The sequence below is a fragment of the Lutra lutra genome, chromosome 9 (genome assembly GCF_902655055.1).
Source record: "Lutra lutra chromosome 9, mLutLut1.2, whole genome shotgun sequence".
Taxonomy (NCBI): domain Eukaryota; kingdom Metazoa; phylum Chordata; class Mammalia; order Carnivora; family Mustelidae; genus Lutra; species Lutra lutra.
Window position 1 is genome coordinate 79,678,041 of NC_062286.1, and position 22,744 is coordinate 79,700,784.

General features: G+C 48.4%; 1 protein-coding gene across 1 annotated transcript in view; it reads left to right on the forward strand.

Moving 5' to 3' along the window:
- The first annotated feature begins 1,590 nt into the window (after positions 1-1,590).
- Positions 1,591-22,744, forward strand: part of EPAS1 (endothelial PAS domain protein 1) — an 83,135-nt gene continuing 61,981 nt past the window's right edge. Inside the window, exon 1 of the mRNA XM_047743746.1 lies at positions 1,591-2,159. Coding sequence (XP_047599702.1) covers positions 2,134-2,159 — 26 coding nt within the window. The 5' untranslated portion in view covers positions 1,591-2,133. The remainder of the gene's footprint in view (positions 2,160-22,744) is intronic.

Consider the following 22,744-nt stretch of genomic DNA (forward strand, 5'->3'; position numbering starts at 1 on the left):
CCCTATCCATTTTTAAGTGTACAGTGCAGCAGATTTAAATACATTCACATTTTGTGCAACAGATTCTAGAATTTTTTCATCTTGCACAAGCAAAACTGTATACCCATTACCTACTAATTTCCATCCCATCCCCTCGCTACAAGCACCTTTCTACTTTGTTCCTGTGAATTTCATTCCTGTAGCTACATCATAACAGCTGAATCATAAAGTATTTGTCCTTTTGTGACTGGCTCTTCTCACTTTGCATAAAGTCCGGCAGTTTCATTATGTAGAACATTTATAAAACATGACAAGGCTTATGGGGAAAACGTACAGCAAGCCTCTCAGTGTGAGGGCTACCAGTCCCGTGGCCCTTGCTTTCTCTTCTCTTCCACTCACACCCTATGAAACTTTTCTCAAAGCTTGGAAGACTGAGCCTCCCCTGTCCCATCCTGAGGTCTGGATCAACACAATGTAGGTAGTAAGTGGGGTGGAATTCTTGGGAGAGCAAATCGAGGCACATGGAGCGTTAAGTTCCCCGGGGCCAGCATAGGTGCGCGTCTGAAAATCCCTGAGCTCTAATGGCCTGCCCCCTTAGATCTCTGATCTCTCCACACTCATCACCTGCAGACTTGATGTTCCTAGAGCTTCAATAAAACATTGGAGACACATAGGGCAGGTCTGAGATCCTGTGATTTGAGGACTCGCTGTCAGTTCTTATCCCCAAATTACACTAGGAAGCCAGAATGACTTGTCCAATTCTCAATCAGCCCAGGCCCGCGCGGTGGTAGTCAGGCGTTCGGAGCAGAGTGCATCAAGCCCTCGCTCGAAGAGAGGGCTCGCCTGTCCCGCATCCTCATCAAAGCCACACAGTCCAACACGACCCTTCAAGCAAACAGGTGAGGGAATGGAAGAGCAGATGAAGCCCTAGCTCTATTTCACTGCACTGTTTTCCTCAGACCCGACAGGAGCAGGTGATCGGTTTCCCTGCCTCTTCTTTCGGATGGCAACGTCAGCTGCGTTCTGACAGGGAAAAATGCAACTCCTAGGCTCGGAGCGCCGCTGCTGGGCCCTCGGAATTATCCCGAGGGCCCGGGAACCAGGCTGCAGAGCGAGGGACGCGGGAGCGGCTCTGCGTGGCGTGGCAGAGCACGCGACCCTCGGAGCTCGCGGCCATGCCCTGTCCCAAAGGTACGGCAGAGGTGAAAGGACGCCTAGGTGCAAAGAGGCACTCCCGCTGTCCGCGGCACTCCCGGAGACCGACTGCTTGCGGCCGGTTAGCCCCACTTAGGTTGCGCTTGCCCGGTGCGGAGTCCCACCTTGCCACCAGCCACCCCGCCGACCTCATAAACAACTTCTGGAACTGCACCGGGAGGAGGCGGGGCGGGCGGGCCGCGGCGGGGCAGAGCGCGGGGGCAGGGGGCGGGCCGGGGTCAGGGCAGAGGCTGCGGCCGCGCCTCCCCATTGGCCGGGACGCAGTGGGCTGCCCGGGCGCGCGGCGCGGTGCGGGCGGGGTGGGCGGGGGCGGGGCCTGCCGGCGCACGCCCGCCCCCGCCCCCTGCGCCCGCGCCCCCGGCGCCCTCCCCCGCCCGGCCGCAGGAGTTTTTAAAGTGGGCTGGCGGCCCCAGGAGCCGGACAGTTGAGAGCGGTCCGCGACACATCCCGTGCACTCAACGCAGCGCTATCCTGAGGCGGCTGTACAATCCTCGGCAGTGTCCTGAGACTGTATGGTCACCTCCACGGTCGCGCCCGCCCGGCCTTGGACTCTTCCAACTCCAGTCATTGCAGCCACTTCTTATCTTTATTTTTTGAAAACCCAGAAAAGTGACTTCTCTTCGTGGGAAAAAGGAATAAGGTCCCGCTCTCGCGGCTCTCTTTTTGGGTTTGACAGCCTCCTCCCACTCCTTTCCCCGACCCCGCCTCCCCGTGCAGGTTCCTCCCCGGGACCTTTCTCCACCCTCCTCCCCGCACCTAGCCAGCAGCCCGCAAACTTCCACCTGACGGTGCGGGGCGCTCGGGACCTGCGAGCACCTTGGACCTTTAACACCCGCCCGGGCCACAAGGAGTAGGAGAGGGCAACAGCGAAGGCGGCGACTGAAATCCCCACCGGCTGGGGAGCTCAGGTGTCTGGCGTCTCAGAGCGCCACGGCGACAATGACAGCTGACAAGGAGAAGAAAAGGTAAGCGGGCGTCTGCGCCGGGCAGGGAGCTAGTCTGAGGGGGATGGCCACGCCGTATGGGGCCGGAGTGACCGAGAGCGTCTAGGAAACGAGTCCGCAGGGGTGTTTGAGGCCGGAGGATCGGTGTGGAGGGCTTTGGCGGGGGGCGGGAGAGCAGGTGCCCCGTCTGCGGACGCGGCGCTTTGGCTTCGCAGTGGAGGGGTCTGTGGCCCGAAGAAGTCGCGAGTCTGCCTGCGGGATGAGGCCAGGAGGCCCAAGGGAGATGGCCCTGGAGGTCGGAGGGGCTGTGGCGCGCGGAACCTTTCCAGATCGCCGCCGCTCCAGCGCCCCCCCGCCCGCCTCCCAACACAAGTGGCCAGCATGTTGAAATGTTTCTGGGTTGACTTGACCCAGGTCAACTTTTAACCTTTTCCGGTTTCGCGTGTGGGGCACCATCCACTAGTCTCTTTTCCTTGGGACCCCATGGGTCCTTCCAAATGATCTACTGTAATCGCACTGAGCCGCAAACTGGCCAGGGGTCGGAGACGGAGCGCCCCGCTGGGACGCGCCTCCGCGGAGGGGCCAGGACACTTCAAAGGGCCTTACTCCGGGTTTGCAGACCCCACTGAAGCTTGGAGAAACCCCCTTCCAGATCCTGCACCTTGCCTCGGGAGGAGACTGTGTGGTGGGCCGGATTGCCTCGCGAGGGCCGATGCGTTGGTGTACCGGGAGAGAATGGAGACACCGGGTGCCCCGGGCAGGTTCTGGTGTTTCTCTCTCAAGAGGGCAGGGAAGGGCAGCCGCGATCTGCCCGTCTGCCCTCGCGAGCCTCTCAGCACTGGGTGAGAGGCAATTACGGCCAACTCTCACTGCCTTCCCGCCCCCTCCCGGCCGCTCCCCGCCCGGTCCACTCCGCCCACGCGTGTGAATACACCGATCGGCCACGCAAGCGTGGGTACGGCCTCGCCTCCCGCGATCGTGCGAGAGTGGCCGCTTGGCCCCCTACTCCTCTGATCCCGGCGGGGTTGTCCCGGTGGGCTGGCGTTTTCAGTCCCATCCTCAGCGGCGGCTTGGCGGGCTGGGTTTTGAGGGGAATGGAATAGAATGCGCGGCCTGTGCCCGGGCGGATCAGCCACAGGGGTGCGGGGTGGTGTGCGGGGATGAGGGGAGCGAGCCGCGAAGGGAGGGGATGACTGGCCCCGAGAGCTCAGTGCCTGGGTTGATTTGTTCTTGTTCGGACTTCCACTGTGGGACTTGTGCCGGAAACCGGGTATCTTCTGGTGGAAAGCGGCGGTCCCCACCTCGGGGGAGCCGATAAGGATTTGATATACTGGAGGGAATCGTGCGCATTCTGGTCCGGCGCCGGGGCCCTCACTCCTGTGTTTCTGGGGGACCCGGCTCCCCTTTCCCGGCCGCACCTCCCCCTCCCGTGCCACTGTGGCGTCCCCGGTCCCGAGGGACACTGGGCCCCGGGGGCCTGTGTCATTTGAGGGCGGCAAAGGAAGGAAGAGACCTGAAGATCCCGACACAGTTTCTATAACCAACATAGCCTGCATCATGATGGCAATAATAAAGACTGAACAACCAAAACACAAAATTATGGTCAGCTCTTGAGCACGCTTTGGCTCTGGCGCCGGCGAGGAAACTTATGGTACCTTATACAACTTCGATGGCTATCGGTGACTGTCGCAATCGCGGAGGTGGGGCCTGATGGCAATCTTGATAGCTGTGTGAAGCGTTAGCTTCTCCCGGGGCTCAGCGCTGGGTCCTTGTGTTCTGTATATTAATCGTCAAAGGAAACTTGGGAGCCGGGAAATAATACTTTTGACTTGCTGTAATGCCTCCTTCGTTAGAGATGGAGGGTGCTTGAATAGGAGAAGAAAAGAAATTGGGTAAGAATTACTCTCGGGATCGCCTGGTGAGGCGCCTTAAAGGCCGCTGCGGAGCTGCCGGGTGGATCTCCTGGTCGCGCCCAGTGCGTCCGCCCTCGGCGACTTGTTTGGATGTTTGTGTTGCAGACTCTCAGGACAAATGGCGTGCCCCTCGCCCTCCGGAGTCCCGTGAAGGGTGGTCCAATGTCTGTTGGGCTGTTTTGAAATCTGTATTTGCTTTTCGCGTCTGGCTGTTTGTTCGCTGCAGGCTCTTTGCCGGGAGGAGGGGGTAATGAAAGCATGTGAACCCAAACATTCAAAGTTAGATGACACGCTAAGTGTCTTGTCCTTAGCTTTCCAGAAGTGCCTCACAAGTGCAGTGTGATGCCTGCTGAAGGGGCTCTTGTGATGATGATTCTGCAACATTGGTTCTTAAGATCTGTCCACTTCTGGTTCAAGGGAGCCGTTTCTTTCCCCAAATTCAAGATGCTCAGAGCCTTTGCAGTGTTCCTTCTAACAACAGCCCTCAAGAACTGGGCAGGATTATTTTGTTCCAAAACGTTCATGCCTAGGTGGATATGTTAATGTTTAATAATAGAGCTTGCTTTCTACATGTTGGCGGTCGGGCTGGCTGGCTGGCCTCCAAGTGCATTTTGGTGGTAGTGGGCATTCCCACTAATTTCAAACTTGCTAACTTTGAGCACACACCTTTCTGTATCAATCTGTCAGGTGGAAGTGGGGTTTTATTAATTAAGGTTCCTGATTCTGTTAACAGCTAGAGAGTGTCTGGGGCGCCTGAGTGGCTCAGTCGGTTGAACATCGGACTCCTGATTTCAACTCAGGTCTTGATCTTAGGGTGGTGAGTTCAACCCCAAGCTCCGCAGGCCAGTGGGCTCCATGCTGGGTGTGGAGCCTATTTAAAAAGAGCTAGAGGGTGTCTCGCTTCCTGATGAAACAGTTTCTGAGTCTTTTCCTGGAGACAGAGGAGTTTGGAAGTTCTTAGGTGTGTGGGGATTGGAGAGTGGTTCAGGTAAATGTAAATGAGATATTTGGATAATCCTGGAGCAAAGTCCACTCCAAAGCCAGACCCAGCTCTGAGCACCTTTCTGGAAAGCTTAGATCACTTAATGCAGGGCAGTGGTGGAAGGGGAGTTGGAGACACCTGGACCAGAAGTTTTCCAACTGCTCTCTCTCCTCTCTCCCCTGTCAGCTGGACTTAGTTGCTCCTCTGCTAAGAGGAAGTGTCTGCTAAGACAAAACCAAAGCCCATCTTTTCCCAATTCTGACGGGAAAACTATTGCTAGGCAGCTTTTCTCAATTTAAGTATATTTTCCATAAATATTCTGTTATCATTTGCTATCTCTGTCCACTGCATCACCAGAAATCACCAGAATGCAGGGATGATAAGGAATTGGCTTAACACATCCTAGGTCCAGGTATTTCTTACTTAATTCCTACAGCTTTCACGAAGTTCAAAAAGAATGCTGTGGTCTCTGATTTTTTTTGTTTTTCCTTCTGTGTGGCTGATGGGGAACTTAACGATCATTTTATAAGGGCCCATGGAAATCATATAGTTTGAGGCCCAGAGAAATTCAGTGACTTTTCTAGTCACAAGGAAAGTTAGTGCTGGTCAGAATCAGAACCCTGGTTCATTGCTTTCAATTAATTACGTATTTTCCAATTGTTGACAAAAATAATATCCCCAGGCTTGAAATGCCTCTAAACAGTGAGAATGATTTCCAGAGGATTATGGGGCCCTCTCACCCACCCCTGCCAAATCACTGAACCTTGTAGAAAGGAGATTTGCTCTTCTAGATAATTATAAAAGACTTCCAAGTTGCAGCAGCAGTGGCTCTGTTTGCTTTTTGGAAAATAGGAAGCAGAGTTGGCGCGGGTTCCATTGTCTATAAACTTCGGGAAGTTTGAATTCAATTGTCTTAGTGCTCTCCCTTTATTTCACTTAGAAAAAAAGTTTACTTATATGTGGACCTCATTAAACAAAACCAATGCAAGGACTGTTACACAGCAGAGCAGATTGCTTTGTGAAGGAGAGAACCCCCTGTCAGCAGAGACATTTAAGCAGCTGCTAGATTGATTCCTGTCCTGAGTGGGCATTTTCTCTAGGAGTGAAAACTATGAGACTCAAAACTATTTAATTCACTTAGAATGTAAATCAGTCAGTTTGGGGGTGCCTGGGTGGCTCAGTGGGTTAAAGCCTCTGCCTTCAGCTCAGGTCATGATCCCAGTGTCCTGGGATCGAGTCCCACATTGGGCTCCTGCTCTGCAGGGAACCTGCTTCCTCCTCTCTCTCTCTCTGCCTACTTGTGATCTCTGTCTGTCAAATAAAAAAAAAAAAAAAAAAAAAATCAGTCAGTTTGCGTGTGTGTGTGTGTGTGTGTGTGTGTGTGTAGGGTGATCCTCAACTCTCTCTAGGAATTTATGGTATAAAATGTTTACAGGTAGAAGGAACCAATTAGATAATTCTCAGTGCTCCAGGATTTCAGCCCCATACATTTGAAAATACTTGCTGTCATGACTTATCTCAAGATATAGGCTTTTCTCCTTTTCAAGAAATCTGTCTAGTAGCATTTGCTTTTTATGTATTTTCCCCAGTCCTGTCTTATAGCAACATGACTTTTCATTTTAACCTAATGAAGTCTCCCTTTTGCTTCTAGTACTGCCCGTCTCTGATAGTTCACCACTGATAGTTCCCCTGGTAAGGTTTTTGCCAATATTGTGGAGTTAGCAGTGTTTGCTCCCGGAGCCCCCAGTCCCATGATGTCCATTTTCATGATGAAAACCAGCTCTGCTGTTCACAGCCTGATATAAATCAGTAAGACAACAGATGTGTGTTGAACACTTGCTCCTAATCTGGGTAAAATGCTAAAGAAGAGCCAAAGAAATAGGAGATATGGTGCTTTCAGTTGCTTCATTTGACTGATGGGGGGAGGAGGACACCTAAGGAAGCTTACCTAAATACATAGATAGAGCAGCTTACATGTAACTTTTTTGTTGAAATCAAATCTTTTGAAAGTACAGATGAGAAGCTCTTGGAGCTCTTCAGGCAGTAATCACACACACAAGCACAAATAGTTATTGAAAATTATTGTGCGTGTTGGTGCGTGGGAGAATTGATCCATAGTTTTCCCTGGAATCATTCAGGGCAGGTGCTGACCACCAGCATAGAACCTGGCTCTGGTAGGTCAGATGTTGGTGGTCAGGGTTGGGGGTAATGAGAGTAAAGAAAAGGTGGAGGGTTCAGGAGTGTTCCCTGTTGTGTACTTCCATATTATGGACAGGCCCCAAAGATGAATGTTTGCTGTTCTTTAGAACTTTTGGGTGAGGGGCACTGGAGGAAGTGTCCAGTAAGGTTCTGGGAGTAAGAGGGTTAGAGATTGTGGTCCCTCTGAGGATAACCATGCGGACGGCTATGACTTCAAGAAGGAGGACTTCTTCAAGAGGGAGGACTTCAAGAGGGAGTTTCTTAACCTGGGCTTTGTGAGTAGGCTTCAGGGGGTGACCTGTGAGCCTCTGAAATTAGGTGCAAGATATGATGTATATAAGCCATTTTTTTTTTTTTTAAATTCCCCCTAAGGGAATTCTGCCCAGCTCTCGAAGTTTCTATGATCTGAAAAAGACAAGCCTTTGTTCAATGTCTGATTTGGTGACTGCCTTACATTTCAGGATCTTTCTGTTCAGGTCCCAGATTTCACGGCCAGTGTCTCTCCCTGTCTTGGAGATGGGGGAGGGGTTGGGTGTGTGTGTACCTAGTAAAGATTCTGTGGTGCACCTTAAGCTTAATTGTACCTGGCTGGTACAGTTAAGCTACAGGGCTGCCTTCAGTAATGGAAGGAAGGGGAGTGAGTGCACAACACAGGGTTAGTTCCGGTGTGATTCATTTCCTTTTCCTCCCCACCCCCACCCAGGGTAGGAGGGGCAGAGGGAGAATCTTAAGCAGCCTCCACACCCAGAACAAGCCTCTGGACCCCATCCTACAACTTGAAGATCATGACCCAAGATGAAATCAAGAGTCAGACACTTAACCGCCTGAGGCCCCCAGGCGCCCCACAGTGTGATTCATTTTCTCAATGCTTCTTAAAAGAGCCATGAAAATTTGTCACATTTTCCATCATCCTCCAAGCAGTTATTTGGTGGCCCTTTTATGCGCTAAGAATGTGTGTGTCCTTAAGAGAAATCATATATGCAGCAGGACAAAGCCATAAACCCTGAACATTTTAGTCTCCTTTGTGCTGGCTCTGTTCTCAGAATGTTCCATGGATTCACTCTTTTAATTCTCCTAACAACCTGTGGCATGAGCCCTGTTATTATCCCCATTTCACTGATGGGAATGCTGAAGTATAGAAAGGTAACTGTCAAAGGTCAGATCAGTGGGAGTGGGATTTGAATTGGGCAAAGTGTCTCTATAGTCTATACATTTAACCGGAGGTTCATTCCCCCTGACCTTTTCTAAGCTGTCTCTGAAGTATTTAATACCATGCCTGACTGTGGTAAGTACTCTATAAATGATAACTGCTTTTGCTGTTGTAGTTATAATTATTATAATTGCTTTTTTGTGACTCATCTCTGTATTGAACCTCACACACAGACAGGGATTGAAGATCTGAAGGGTGGACTTGGAAGTCCTGGAAATTCTTCTTTTTCGTGGGTTTCCCTCAATTCGGACAGGAGGTAGTTCTCTACTGCCCCCAAGAAGTTCAAAGCTTTCCACCTCCCACACTTCACTGGTGGCAGGACTTCAATAATTCCTTTAGCCTTCAGACTCCATTGTGCAGAAGAACCTGTTACAAGTCTTCCTCCGTGGCTTCTGAAGAACCATCTCCAAATCAAGATGCACAAGACTTCCTCTGGCGCTTTTGATCTTTTGAAATTGCAAGGACAGGAAGGAAAGAATGGATGGGGGAATAAAGAATAGCTAAGACCGTTGCAATAATAATATGTTGCATTTTTATAGAGCCCTCTCTCTGAGGAGCCCTGAGCCTTCACAGCCATCACTGGCTTGGCACTGTGAGCCTAGAAGGGTTTGCTGAGTTTTCCCCATGCTGTAAACCATAAGTGCACCGACAGGTATCGTAACCAAGAGATATCTTATGTGCCTGTCACCATATGTGTGCTAGTCATGCATGAGTATGTGCTCCTCACAGCCTCTGTGATTTCCAGGCAGAGTTTGGGTACAATTTGGTGCCAGTTGTCTGTTCCTGTTAATTGAAAACCACAGACTGGCTTGCAAGTATGAAGTCAAGAAGAGTGGCAGGGCCCTTTGAGATCTCTGGAGCCAAGGAGACAGGTGCAGAATGGGTTAGAATGTCCTCCACGTGTAGGTGGCCTTTCGTTTTCCTAGTTTCTCTAGAAATACTGGTTTGCTGGATGGCCTCGGGCTGTTTCTGGGGTGCCACTTGTACATTAGCAAAATTCTTACATGGCATGACCACTGGAAGCTTCGCATGTTCCCAGCACGTACACGCTTCCCCACTAATTTGGGACAAGTCTTTAGTTTTAATGTTATAGGTAACTTCCGTGCAAGATAATGACTCTGGGAAGCAGTGCCTTTTCTCATGTGGGAAGATATTTCAGAAAGGGTGGTTTGTTAGTAAGGAGAATGACCCATTAAAAAAAAAAAGTGTATTTATCTGTCACACACCCAGCTGGCATTTCCCCAATTCTCTGAAGCCTTGGAAGTGGATTGTTAGAACTCTCTTATATGCCTCCAGTGACTTCCTGCATCTCCTTTCTATGGCCCCTCCAATTAAAAAACAAAAAACAAACAAACAAAAAACCCAGAGGTTAGTTCTAGGAATCTTAGCATTATTGATTTTACTGGGTTAGGCTATGTAACAAAACCCATGAGTGAGGAAAATGACTCCATTATACCATACTTGTGATGGTGCTGCTGGAGGGGAGCCCCCATTGCTGTGTTGGCTTCCTACAAATGCTGGGAGTACAGCCACTATTACAGTTTTTGTAGAAGTCAATCAGCTCCATGACTTTAGTTGTTTAGTTGTGACTTTAGTTGACTCCCTCAGTCTCATTTTCAGTCCGAGGCTCCCTGCTTTTGTGGGAGTCAGTGGGTTGCTATGAATAAGAGACAAGTCCTCAATCTGAGACCATTCGGAAGCATTTTGTAAATCCTTTAAAATACATCAGTGAGAGCATATGGTTATTGGTGGTGGTAATCCTTTAAGTCACTGGGCTGTGTGTCTAGCCACAGAGTGTTTTTTTTCTCTGTGTCTTGATATTGTATTAACAGATACACGTATTGTACTCTTGATACAAAAGTTTCAAAAAGATTTTCATATTGTCACCACTGTAGATGATACTTGTCCTGACTGCCCCTGGGTTGGGGGCAGGGGGAAGGAAGGGCAAAACATTATCTTAATTTTATACTTGAGAAATTGAGCCACTGGCAGAAGCAAGCCACACTGTCTACAGTGAAACCTACCACTGGACCCAGGTGTCCTCAGTGAGGATAGGCCACCTAGGTATTCCCTGGGGCTCCTGTTAAAAGGTAATAAAGAACCAACAGCACAAAAGGGGTGAATCAAACTTCAGTGGTAACTACCCGCATTACTAATGAGTAATTACAGCAAATATTTACCGGCCTCCTTCCTACCTTTACAACTTCCTGTTGCTGAAGCACTTTGGAGTATTGAGAAAGATTGTCCTGGAAAAAGACGTCATACACAGTTGCAGGAAAGAGTGGCTTTAAGCACACACCAGAAAATTGGTTGCTTTGCTCTGTTTATGAATTCCACAGGGAAACAACAGAGATTTGTGCTCACGAGGGGCTGTTTGAGGATCCATTCCTTGGAACTTTAAAACAAATTTTTAAAAAATCAATTCTGGATGATAGGATACCTAAGAAAACGGGACCAAAGATGTTTTTACAGATTATTCTAGAATTAAAAAGACTGCTAAGTGAAATGTTTGAGTTCAAGCACAGGTCATTTGGTCAACGCTCTTACGGACATAATCTCTGAAATATTTTTCTGAATGAGGACTGTCGTGCATAATGGAGTAAACCAGGATATGTAAAATATGCCATGTGGGGCACTGCAGGGAGCTACAAGACTACCATTCACTTAATAAAGATTCCAGAGCAAATCCTGATAATGCTCATGTCCTCCCTTTGCTTAAAGACCATTTCAGTGAAATTGCTTTCTTCAGTGTCTAAACCACTGTCCCCTTGTATTCCTCTCCAGTGTTTCCAAGAGTCCTCAGAGCTATTTTCGAATGGCAGTATTCACTCCAGGACTGGCTAAGGCCGACGAAGCTAATTTTGGTGCCTGGGGTAAAGGGAGAGAGAAGTCCTCTGCGGAGCCAAAAGGGCTTTCTGGTGCCTGGGGTTGGAGAAGCGTGGTGTTAGGCAGACACGCCGCGTTTCATCTTTAGAACCTTTATTTGTGCGCTTGCACAACAAATGTTTACCCAGATATTAAGATAAGAAAAGTATGAAGGTCACATTTCGCTGGTGAGAGGGGAGCTTCTATAAATGTAACCATATCACTCTGCCGCAGGAGTCTGTCCTTTATTCTATACCAGGGACTTAGGGGAATTAATGGTGGGTGGGGCATGGGAACCAGGCCCTTCTCAGTCTTCTGGCTTCCTTGCCTGCACCCTGCAGGTCCTGGCTCAGCTGATGTGCCCCTCCCATTAGGCGAGGCCCTTAGGGGTAGTCAAGAAGTCCGAGGAAATTGGAATCCACTGTGTGGCCCTGCTCTCTGGAGCCTTATGCTCTGTAGAAATTGGTGCCCCATGCATTTCCCTGCTATCTGACAGGCTGGGGAGCAGGCTGGCTGCAAAAATAGCTTTCCTAGCCTCTCAGAAGAGGTTTGCATGGTGCTGATACTGCCCCTATTTTAGGCAGGGTGGTCATGGCCTCAGAGCACAGAGAGTCTTCAGGGTGGGAAACGGGTTTCTTTTGTGGCAGATTTGAGTTCTTCTCCTAAAGATCTCTAAGAGTTAGCTTCGCTCAGAGCCTGAATGAAGACCTGGATCCTTGGCCCAGTTTCCTTCCCAAGAGCAGCCTACATGGCCCTGTAAGTTCATCTCACTGATCGTATGGGACCCCACCCCAGCACTCTCCCCATCTACCATCCCCTGGATGTGCTATCACCCCCAAGAGCAGGGTCCATCTAATGGTTCTTTGTAACTTCGTCGCCAGTCGTGACACCTGGCTATGCAGGCCCCCTCCCTCTGCCCTAAGAGCATGTTTCCCCCCAGACCACAGGACCCCATCCCACCAGGAATCCCCTCAACCAAGTCCTTCTCTATCTTGGATGCTTCTCTCCTCTCTTTCTACTCAAATATCCCCCACTTTCCAAGGGCGAGCCCAAGGGCTCCCACTCCAGCAAAGCCTTCCACGGTAATTCCCCTGTCTCCGCCTCCCCTCTACTCCTTTGTGGCTCTTCCGTAGGTTTGCCAAAGAGCCTGCCGGATTCTGTTCCCTTGTTATCTAACGACATTTTATGTGTTCTGTCTTTCCAACTAGATTCCGTGTTGCTTAAGGGCTAGGATGTCTCACTTTTTGCTGGGCTCTGTCAGACTTTACGTATTTCAAGTTCCTGAAATCATACTTAATTTTTTAAAATCATAGACTTGATTTTTGCTGTCCTTTGGGCTGCTTGGAAAGCCCGCCCCTTGGGTTCTGCTTTTCTCATTCATGTAGGTTTGAGCCCTTTACTCATTTTCCTTTAAAAAGGAAAAGGAAAACTTGCGGGAACCACCAGCAGGTCTTGTGGATACCGGATTTTACGTAAAATGCAAACATCAGGCTAGTATTCTGTTAATGCTTCTCTTCAGGAAAGCCCGGTACACCCAGGCAAGTGTCAGCCCGACTAACAAGTACTCCAGCTTTAGTCTCAAAGTGTAAAAGGCCAACCGGGAAAGTGTATACGGGGGAGTACACAGCTCTCAGCTCAGAAATCACCTTCCCTGGGGAGCCTTCCCTGATCAGCAGTGCATCGGTTACCCCTTATGTATATAGTCTTCAGTCTGTATTTTATTATTTGTATGATGCTTTTATAACTTGCTTTCGAATATGTGTGTGTGTGTGTGTATGTCTGTCCCGAAAACATTTAGGTGGTAAGCCCTTCCTGAGCAGGAACCAGTTGTCTTTTTTCTTTTTTCCTATTAAACTTGCAGTTTTATTCAGGTTTGATTTTAACAAATGTTTAACAAATAAAAGCCCACAGGAAGGGGTGGAGCCCATGGGGGGAGGTCCCCTCCCCTCCCTTTCCCTCCCCTCCTCTCCATCCCCAGCTAAAGGGATTTGAGGGGAGACATAGCAGAGGGGGCTGGTCCCCAGTCTGTGGAGGTAGTGACTGGGGTAAAGGGCCAGGGGGAACAAGGGATGGTCCTCTTTTTCTGTTCTTTCTTCCCGTGTATGGCACCCAGAACACAGGCCCGCATTTGGGTGCCTGGTGGTTCTTTGTAGACTCAGTGTTTCTGTGTCCAGAATTTGGGGTGCTTAGTACAGGGGGTTGAAGCACAGGCAGAAACCTTTGCTCAGATCGATCAACTCATTCTCCTTGATCACCCACCTTGCATGTAGTGAGGTCTGTGTGTAAACGCGTATAAGTTTACCTGCCACAGTCAGGGGTCATGCCAGGCAATGAAGTTACAAAGAACCATTAGATGGACCCTGCCCTCAGGGGTTATAGTCTAGTTTTGAGATAAAGAATCCCTAAAATTGTTTACAACACTGCAAGATGATTATGCTGATGAGGACTCTAGGCCCCTCTTTAAGATGTTACTGTCTTGTTGGGTAGTTAGGAAACTCACTCAGATAAAAGATGGAGCAAACAGAGGAATGTTAGTCATAATTATGTGAGTGAATAAGGGTAAATCTAGTGCGTTGTGAATAGTTAGAAAGGGAGAAGGTCAGCCTTGCTTGGAGGGCCATTTAGCAGAGGAGCATTAAATCTGGATCTTGAACATCGCATAGAACTCAGATAGGCGTGTGGGTATGGGGCGTTCCAGTTGGGGTGAACAGCATAAGCCAGAGGAAGAGGCAGGAATAAACAGGCCGGGCATGCCAGGACCGTCGAGCTGGCTCCTTCCACAGCTGAGTCCAGAGCGCTGGTAACGGACAGGAGGCGAGGACCAGGCCTGGGCTGGTATGGGGAAAGTAGGAATAGTCCTTCCTGAGTCATATTGCGATGGAATCTTTGGGCTGCCTTGGGGCCGCAGGAGCAACAGCTGCCTCTGTTGAGAATTAGTGAGACATGGGGAAGCTGCTCAGGGCACCTCAGTTACCTGCCAACCGGGACCCTGGCTCTCAAGTGAATACCGCGGGGTACCTGGAGCAGGCGGTGGTTATTCTCCATGAGAATAACCTCAATGACTGGAAATATCCCCTGATTTGGACTGTACCCATCCCTAAAGGCAATAAATGCCTCTTAGTGTACAAAACCAGCAGGGGACGGCTTATCATAGGCTAAAATAACTCCCTTCAGGTTCCAGGGAGGGGTACGGCCACCGTCATCCTGCATTCTCATTTTGATGGTAAAATCTCTGTCCCCTTAATGATTTGACAAACCTGTCATCCCATCCCTTCGGGTTCCTTCTCATTCTAGGTTCTAAGCCTCTGAGTCTGAGCACTGTAGAGAGATAGGAAAGTCCCTTCAGTCCACCGCTCTTCACAGGGAGAGAGACAACCACATCCGAGTCAGACCGCCACTTTTGTCAGTCTCTACCGGTAACTGCTAGAGCATTCCTCGTGCAGAGCACCGCAGCCGAGCTGTTCCTTGACCCTCTCCTCTCCTGTTCCGTGGCTACACCATTCCCCAAAGCCTGAGCTCTGAGGTTCTTGGACAGGTGCTGCCAGAAGAGAAGAAAGGACTTGTCTTTGTGGAGTCACCGGAGTAGGCAGCTGGAGCCTTTTCCCTCCTCCAGCAGGTGTAACTTTCCCCCAGAGGTATTCAGAAGTGCTCCAGGTCATGGCTGGACCCTTGTGAGCGGGGCCTTGGCCAGAAGTCCTGAGAATCACTGGGGGCCAGCAGAGTCCCTTCAATGCGTGCTCTCCAGTGGTGCGCCTGAATGTGCTCAGCTTGGGATGTAATCTCATCATGACATCAGCAGGTCTCCATCTCTTACCCCTTTTCTGTCCCCTCGGTAATCAGTAACTGGTTGTTGAACTGGGAAACAGCTGCCCAGTGCTGTCATGGTAACCTTATTCAGTGGTGCACTCAATCCTTAAAGTACCTACTCTGTGCAGGCCGCTGAACATGGGGCCTGAACCCAGGGAAGGGCCTCTGGAGGCCGGTGGCAGGGCCTTCCTCATCTGCAATACAGGTGACTGACAGCTGCGAACCCAGAGTAGCCCAGAGACAGGGCTGTTTGGGCCTTAGGCAATCCCTAGGAAGCTGCCTTGGGGACATCCTAAGAAACCCCATTGGCCAGAAAGTGATGTTTACTCCAGTCTGGCCAGAGCTCTACCTAACCACAGCTCCAGGTAGGCCTCAGGAAGGAAAAGATAGGTGTCCTGACTGAGCTCATCTGTGACTACACCACTGGGGTCTGGAGCGTGGGACTATACAATATCTATTCCTTTGCGTTTTTTCCTTTTTCCCTTCCCTTCCAAAGTAAAAGACTCCTAGCAAACTGTTCTCCCCACTTAGATCAGTGAGGGGAGGAGGTCCGGGCATGCTGGTCATGGTCACCAGAGCCTCTGGCTAGCTCTGGGCCTTGGGAAATCCTGGTGACTAGAGAATGTAGGCAGAAAGGAGTTCTGAGCTGATGGTAAACATTGATCTCTTCTTTCCGGAGCCATTCATTTGCGCACACTTGAAACTATTTTCCCTATTCAGATTAACATAAGCCTTGTGATTCTGTACCACCTGTAGCTCCTTCTGTGGATTCCGGTATTACAGGGGTAGTGACAACGGCTCTAATTCTCCTTGACTTAGATCTTCTGGGCCATGGCAGGGCACATGTTTACATTGGAAAGGGAAGATTTCTTTGACTCCAAAATCAGTGTCAAGGGGTGACTGCAAGAGTTCCATATTTCTTAGCCTTTGTTTTGCCAAACAGATTGTAAATGCTCCAGAGTATTGTGTCCCTGGCAAGCTTGCCTCCACATGAAGGTCAGAGGAGCTCCCAAAGTCTCTAGGAGTCAGAAAGACTGTTCTAGATCCCTTTCTGACTTGTGTGACCTTAAACAGGTAATTTAACCTCTCGGCATGTTTCACATTCCAAAAGGGGGATTAGACACACTAACTGCTTTCTAAGAGTGCTGTCATGAGGTTGAAATGAGCTAGAGTTTCAGTAAAACCATGCATTTAAAAAGCATATTACACTTTAAAAATCCTTTTTGCAACCATTATCTCATTACAAAGACCTTTGAAAGTATAAAGTGCAGTTTGTTAAGCCATCATTATTAACAAGCACAGCAGTATAATCATTGGGCCCATCGTTCCTTATTGGAACGATCTGACCGTAGCTGGAAGGGAATATCAAGAGAATCTGGAGGGAGATGCTTTTCAGGATTCTGGGCTCTTACCAACAGTGATTCGGATTATGAGTAAAATTTTCCCATGCTCTGAGATGAGAGGAAATCTGATAACACCAAGAGGCCAAGGAAACTTCCAAGACTCCTGAGAAATGGTCTGACTCGGGACATGTCCTTTTCCCTGCCTGGCCTGCTCTCCCCTCGCCTGTGGAGAAAGAGGGCCCATGCCAGATGCCATCTTGCTATAAGTGGAAATTCCCCTTTGACTTAGCACTCCCAGATCTCTTGACCTAAAGTGCTGTATCCACACCCCATCTGCTCAGGTCCCACCTGCTGCTTCGCATCTTATGAGTAAGACCTAATTGTGGTCTCTTGAAGGGACAGAGTGCCTGGCCTGGGGTCTTTAAAATAAAGGTCAGGCAACTTACTGCAAGGTCCAGAAATAGGAGGCGTACCAGTGCCATGACGATAACCTGGGCCTCCTGGTGTTGCTGGAGGTGGGAAGAGGCTTTGGGTGTGAGGACCCTGGCTCTGCCATACAGGGACCATGATGCTTGGCCTCAGATATGCAGCATTCCTGCTACCTCTTGTGCTTGAACCTGCCTTTCCTGCATCCCATTGCCCAGCCAGCCAGCTCACTTGATTGAGCCTGAGGTCTCAGCTTCTGTTTCACCTTGGGAAGACTTTCCTGACCTCCCTCAGTTAACTTCCACCCCTCCAACCCTGGTCTCCTCTTTATTTTTTTAAAAAGACTTCCCACTTGCTGTTTTTGGGGGGTTTTGTTTTTGGTTTTCAGTTTTTGGTTTTTTTGGGGGGGTGTGTGTGTGTGCTTACTATCTGTTGCTACTTTCAGATAGTGGGCAGGGACTGTGCTGACTTGCTCATCCCCATATCCCTAGTGTTTGCAGAGTGCCAGGCACGTAGTTGCTGCTCCTGAAAATAATTGCTAAGTGAAATAATTAATCTGGGTTTGCTGGGTCTTTGTCTTCAATTCTGCACTTTTGTTTCTTAAATGCATTTGGTGCTTAATATTTTTTTTCCAAAGCTGATGATGTAGGTTAAAGTAGTGGTCATTCTCCTCACATAGATGAAACCATTGTGACATAAAAATGTGATCACAAAGCTGGAGAGTGGTGGAGCCCATGTTAACAAACCCCCAGGCCTAGCCTCTTCCTCCTGTCTCTCTGGGCACCTGATTTTTATGCTGTGGTGATGTTATTGTTTGTCCTGTTTGGCAGTGTTTACACCAGAGGAGTGGGAGCCATTGTGTGTTGGTGGCGTCTGGAAATACACAGGAGAGTCCCAGGAGAGCACCACTGTTGGTTCTCACCACAATTAGTGATTGTCAGGCCAGGGGCAGTGACTGGGTGGGTGTCGCTCCCTAGATGGCTGGTTCTGACTGCTCTTGACAGAGGCAAAGGGGAGTGGGAGTCCTTGGACCACAGCCCCATTTTTCTGTCTGGTCCCCCCATCCCACCTCTTTCTTCTAGTCCCTTTCTGCTTGGGGAATGTCCTGTTTGGGTGTCCCATGGAATTTCTGTGGTCTGGTGGAGAGGAAAGAGGAGTGCTAACCGGCTCAGTGACCTCTGAGCCTCAGTTTTTCCACCTTTGAAATGGGCCAATAGGAGGGAACCAGACACCAAGATCCCTTTTAGGATTCTAATTCCATTGTGAAGTGAAGCCAAGGAGAGCCTGGTTTCCAGTGCTTCCTTAGGGAAGGAGGATGAGCTGTTGAAGGTGATCAGCGGGAGCCTGGAGGAAGCCTCTCCAATTTCCCTGAAACCCACCGCCCAACCCACGCCCCCCCCCCCCCCAACTCCAAGAGGAGATTCCGTTAAAATGGACAGGGGCAGAGACATGGCAGTCACTATGGGGCATGGGGGGATGCTAGAGAAGAGGGCTGGATCCACTTCCACAATAGCAGCAGGACTGCCCTTAAGAAGGACAGGGGTTGGGGCACCTGGGTGGCTCAGTGGGTTAAGCTTCTGCCTTCGGCCCAGGTTTTGATCTCAGGATCCTGGGATTGAGCCCCTCATTGGGCTCTCTGCCCAGTGGGGAGCCTCCTTCCTCCTCTCTCTCTGCCTGCCTCTCTTGTAATCTCTCTTGTCAAACAAATAAATAAAATCTTAAAAAAAAAAAAGGATGAGGGTTGAGGCGTGACAGAATGCACACTGCCCAGTGGTTTCTGTAAAGGGGACAGCTGTGCTATGAGGAGGGGCAGTGGCTTGCCTCCTAATGCCAGAGGAGAGGGAGGCAGGCTGCTGGGGTGAGTGAGAGCACCCTTCACCAAGAGACCTGGCTCCCACCTGCCGCAACCATGCTGTGGTCTGCTGTGGACTCTCTTGGATCCTCTGTTGCCACACTGTTATATCTCTGCCTGCTGGTTGGATTGGGGCTGGGAATAGATATTGTGTCATTACTGGCCCAACTCATATATGCAGGAGTAGATATTTATGTATGTGTGTGTATAAATGAACATATCTGGGGTGCTCAGGCTTGATACGGACATGAGACAGTGGGCGCAAGCCCCGTGATCTGAGGCAGTAGGCAGCAAGCCTGAGGTAGGAAACTGGGGGGCCCTGAGAGGAGCCGGTTCAAACATTACTGAATGGAGTCATGTTGTCCTGGGGGGAAGGGAGCGCACTGTGGGACAGAGGTGAGTCACCGTGCATGAGTGTTGGGGAGTCACCTTGAACTTGGGCCAAAAGAGTAGAAATATTAGGATTTGGCTTTATCTGCCTTTAATCAGGTACATCAAGTTCTGGATGGCCGCCCACTGGCCAGAGACCTGAGGTGGACGGCTCTGACTTGCCGCCCTGGGAAGGCGCTCTGCTGGCTTCAGCCCCACTGAGCAAAGTCCACTTGTTCGCTGGAGTTCACACAGACTCCTTGCCAGGCCTGCCCAGAATCCTGTCTCCTCTGACTTCCTGTGCTCTTGCATAATATTTCCTTGCTTCTTGAATGGCTGCCCCCAGCGCCGGGACAGCTCACTGACTGACACTGCTGGCTGGGGAGCAGGATATGGAGGGAGGATGGGCGCACATAAATGTCACCCAGGGGTGCTCTGGGCCCTGTGGGTCGAGGGCAGGAGGGACGGGTCTCCCCATACTGGTTGGTGGAAGATTTTAGCATAAGGGTAGTTGGGGAGACTGTTCAGGAATGTGTACACACACCCACACACCCCAGTCCCCACACGTCTCTCCTCTAAAATTATTTTTAAAGTAACTAAGTTTTTTTTAATTATTATTATAAAAAGGCATACATGTTCCCTGTAAAAAGTCCTAGTACAGGAGGGTATCAAGATAAAAAAATCAGGGAAATTTTACCACCCAGAGGTAACCACTGTTAACATTTTCTTGAACCTCCTTCTACATAATAAATATGGATGTATAATCCAGAATGCTATCATATTGTATCTCGTGAAAAATGCTTCTTCTATATAGCAATATATCAGTTATCTCGTAGCTACCATGGCATAAAGATTTCCTAGGTGGCTGTATTAAGTTCTGCTTACAGATCTCTCCTAATGCTGCCCCATTCATTGACATGTCTCGGCTCAGCAAACAAGCTATAACCCGCCCAAAGATCATTCTCAAACCTGAAAAGCAGCATCTCTCCCATATTCCTGACCAGTGTATTAGCTCTGCTATCCCAGAAATTACTACAAATTTTTTTGGCGGGGGTGTGTGGGGGGGAGAATTGGTCATTTGTTTTAAATCCATGTAGGGTTTTCTCTAGGCTGACAATAATTCACATGGTTGCATAAATGAGACTGGGACCATAGGGCTGTCAGGCCTGGGCTGCATCTCACGTTGGATAAGATGCTCTCCCAGTGTGGCCCATATATCTGCTTTGAGCAAGGAGCCACTAGCTGGGAGAACAAGTTTTTCTTCAGTGGTGTTCCTAAGCCCAAGACTTCAAATAAGCTCCATTTAAAATTTTAATTGGTTTTGCCATTCTGAAATTTTGTGACACAATCTGTATCTTGTGAAAGGCACCCTTTCTTCTTTACACAGTGGTTTATTTGTGATATTGGAAACGTTAATGTGTATATAATATCATTCAGATTTGTTACAGTTGTAAGATTTTTAAAAATCAGCTACAATAAATGGTATCAATACAATGTTTCTATCTCAATCCTGAAAGCTGAATATTTTCAAGGGTTGGGATGAGCTATTCCTATTCTCTTCTGCTGATGGCCCTTCGAAGTGTGGCATGGATTTTAGTTTACTTCAACATAAAGATGATGCCTATTCTTTTGAAGGTCAGGTGTCTACAGCATTTGCTTATTTTCTTTGAATCATTTTTAAGCTGCATTGGATATTTCTTTGATTTAATAAGGAGTTGAGGCTGGGGTTCATTGCTTGTGGTTGGAAATTGCTTGTTAGGTTTACTCTTGAGTCAAGACAAATCATTTCTGTTTCAGACTTTTCTTCTAAATCTAAACGTTCTAAAGCACAGTAATGCTAGTCAATTTAAATGCATTTATTTAGAACCTCTCAGGCATCATTTAAGGTTTGCAATCGAAATCAGCACAGATAGAATCCAAGTGTCTTACCCCATTTTGTTTACAGTTGTCTGCTGTCTGGGCAAATAATCTATTACAACAAATTTGCATAATTATAGTCTCTCCTTCAATTTATTCACCCTGGACTCCCTTTTCTAGAATTACTGGTGAGACTGTTATTACATCAAATTCCCTGACTGTACTCCTGAGGAATTAGGAGGGGGCTGAGAGGAAGGGGAGATAATATGTTGCCTGGTTTACAGCGTTTGCAGTTTGTAGACGTTTAGCAAGTTATTTTTGTCATTGCTCCCTTTCCTGGTCCTCACCTGATTTCGGTGGGCTCTTTGCCATGTGTGCACATTTGGGAAATGGGGTGGGACGGCAAGACTGAGTCGGTCGTCAGAACTATGAAGCAGGACTTTGTTGAAATTGATACTCTGTACAATGAACACGGAGCAGCTGTTGGCATGGCAACCCCTACGTGAAAACCTGCACGCTGCTTGCAGATGACTTTTGCAGTACTCAGTGTTAATCTGATAAATGGCTTTTTTAATAGTAGTTTGTGGGCTAATGGAAAGGTCGAAGCAAACCTTTATTAACGGGAAGAAGGATGGGGATTTTGAAGCCACCGGGTGAGCATGCCGGAGAGCCACAGCCAAATCTCTGTTTTCACCTGAGTGTCTCTTTTCCCCAACAGATATGCTTTGAGCTTGGCAAACCAAAGAAAACTGGGAGTGCTGTTTGTCTTGAAAAGGTGTAGCTGTCATCATTTTAGATTTCAAACATGGAGATGTTTTGGAGTCCTTTTTGGTTCAAGACATTTACTTTGAGACTTAAAGACTACAGTAGGATGTTGACCTTGTGGTGTCTTTTTCCTTTGGTGATGGTGGTAGGTAAAGGTGGTTAATGACATTTTTCCCCCCATTGTGGTAAAAAGAAAAAATATGTATATATAATATATATATTATATATTATATATTATTATATGCATATATAAAAACATATTATAATATATAATATATAACATATAATATATATAATATATATAACATAAAATTTATCTTTTAAGCCATTTTTAAGTGTGTATTTCATTGGCATTAAGTATATTCACACTGGTATGCAGCCATCAGCACCAGCCCTCTCAAGAACTTCTTCATCTTCCCAAATTGAAAAGTCCATTAAACAATAACTTCCCATTCCACCCTGCTCCAAGCCCCCAGTAACCATTTTTCCACCTTCTCTGTGAATGTGACTACTCTCAATGCCTCCTATAATTGGAATCATACAAATTTGCCCTTTTCTGTCTGGTGGATTTCATTTAGTAGAATGTGTCCAAGTTTCATTCATGTTGAATGTAGCACATGTCAGAATTTCATTCCTTTTAAAGGCTGAATAATATTCCATTGTTGCATATACTGCCTTCTGCTTATTCTTCTCTAAATAGGCATTTGGGTTGAGTCTACCTTTGGCTGTTGTGAATAATTCTTCTAGAACATGGGTGTGCAAATATCTGTGTGAGTCCCTGCTTTTAGTTCTTTGGGGGCGTAAACCTAGGAGTGGATTTGCTGGATCTATGTTTAAATTTTCTCAGTGTGGGCCTTGAACTCACACCCCTGAGATCAAGACCTGAGCTGAAATTAAGAGTTAGCTGCTCAACCAGCTGAGCCACCCAGGTGCCCCCTATGTTTTGTTTGTTCGTTTTAGATTTTATTTTTTTGAGAGCGAACCAGAGAGAGACAGACAGAGATAGCAAGAACAGAGT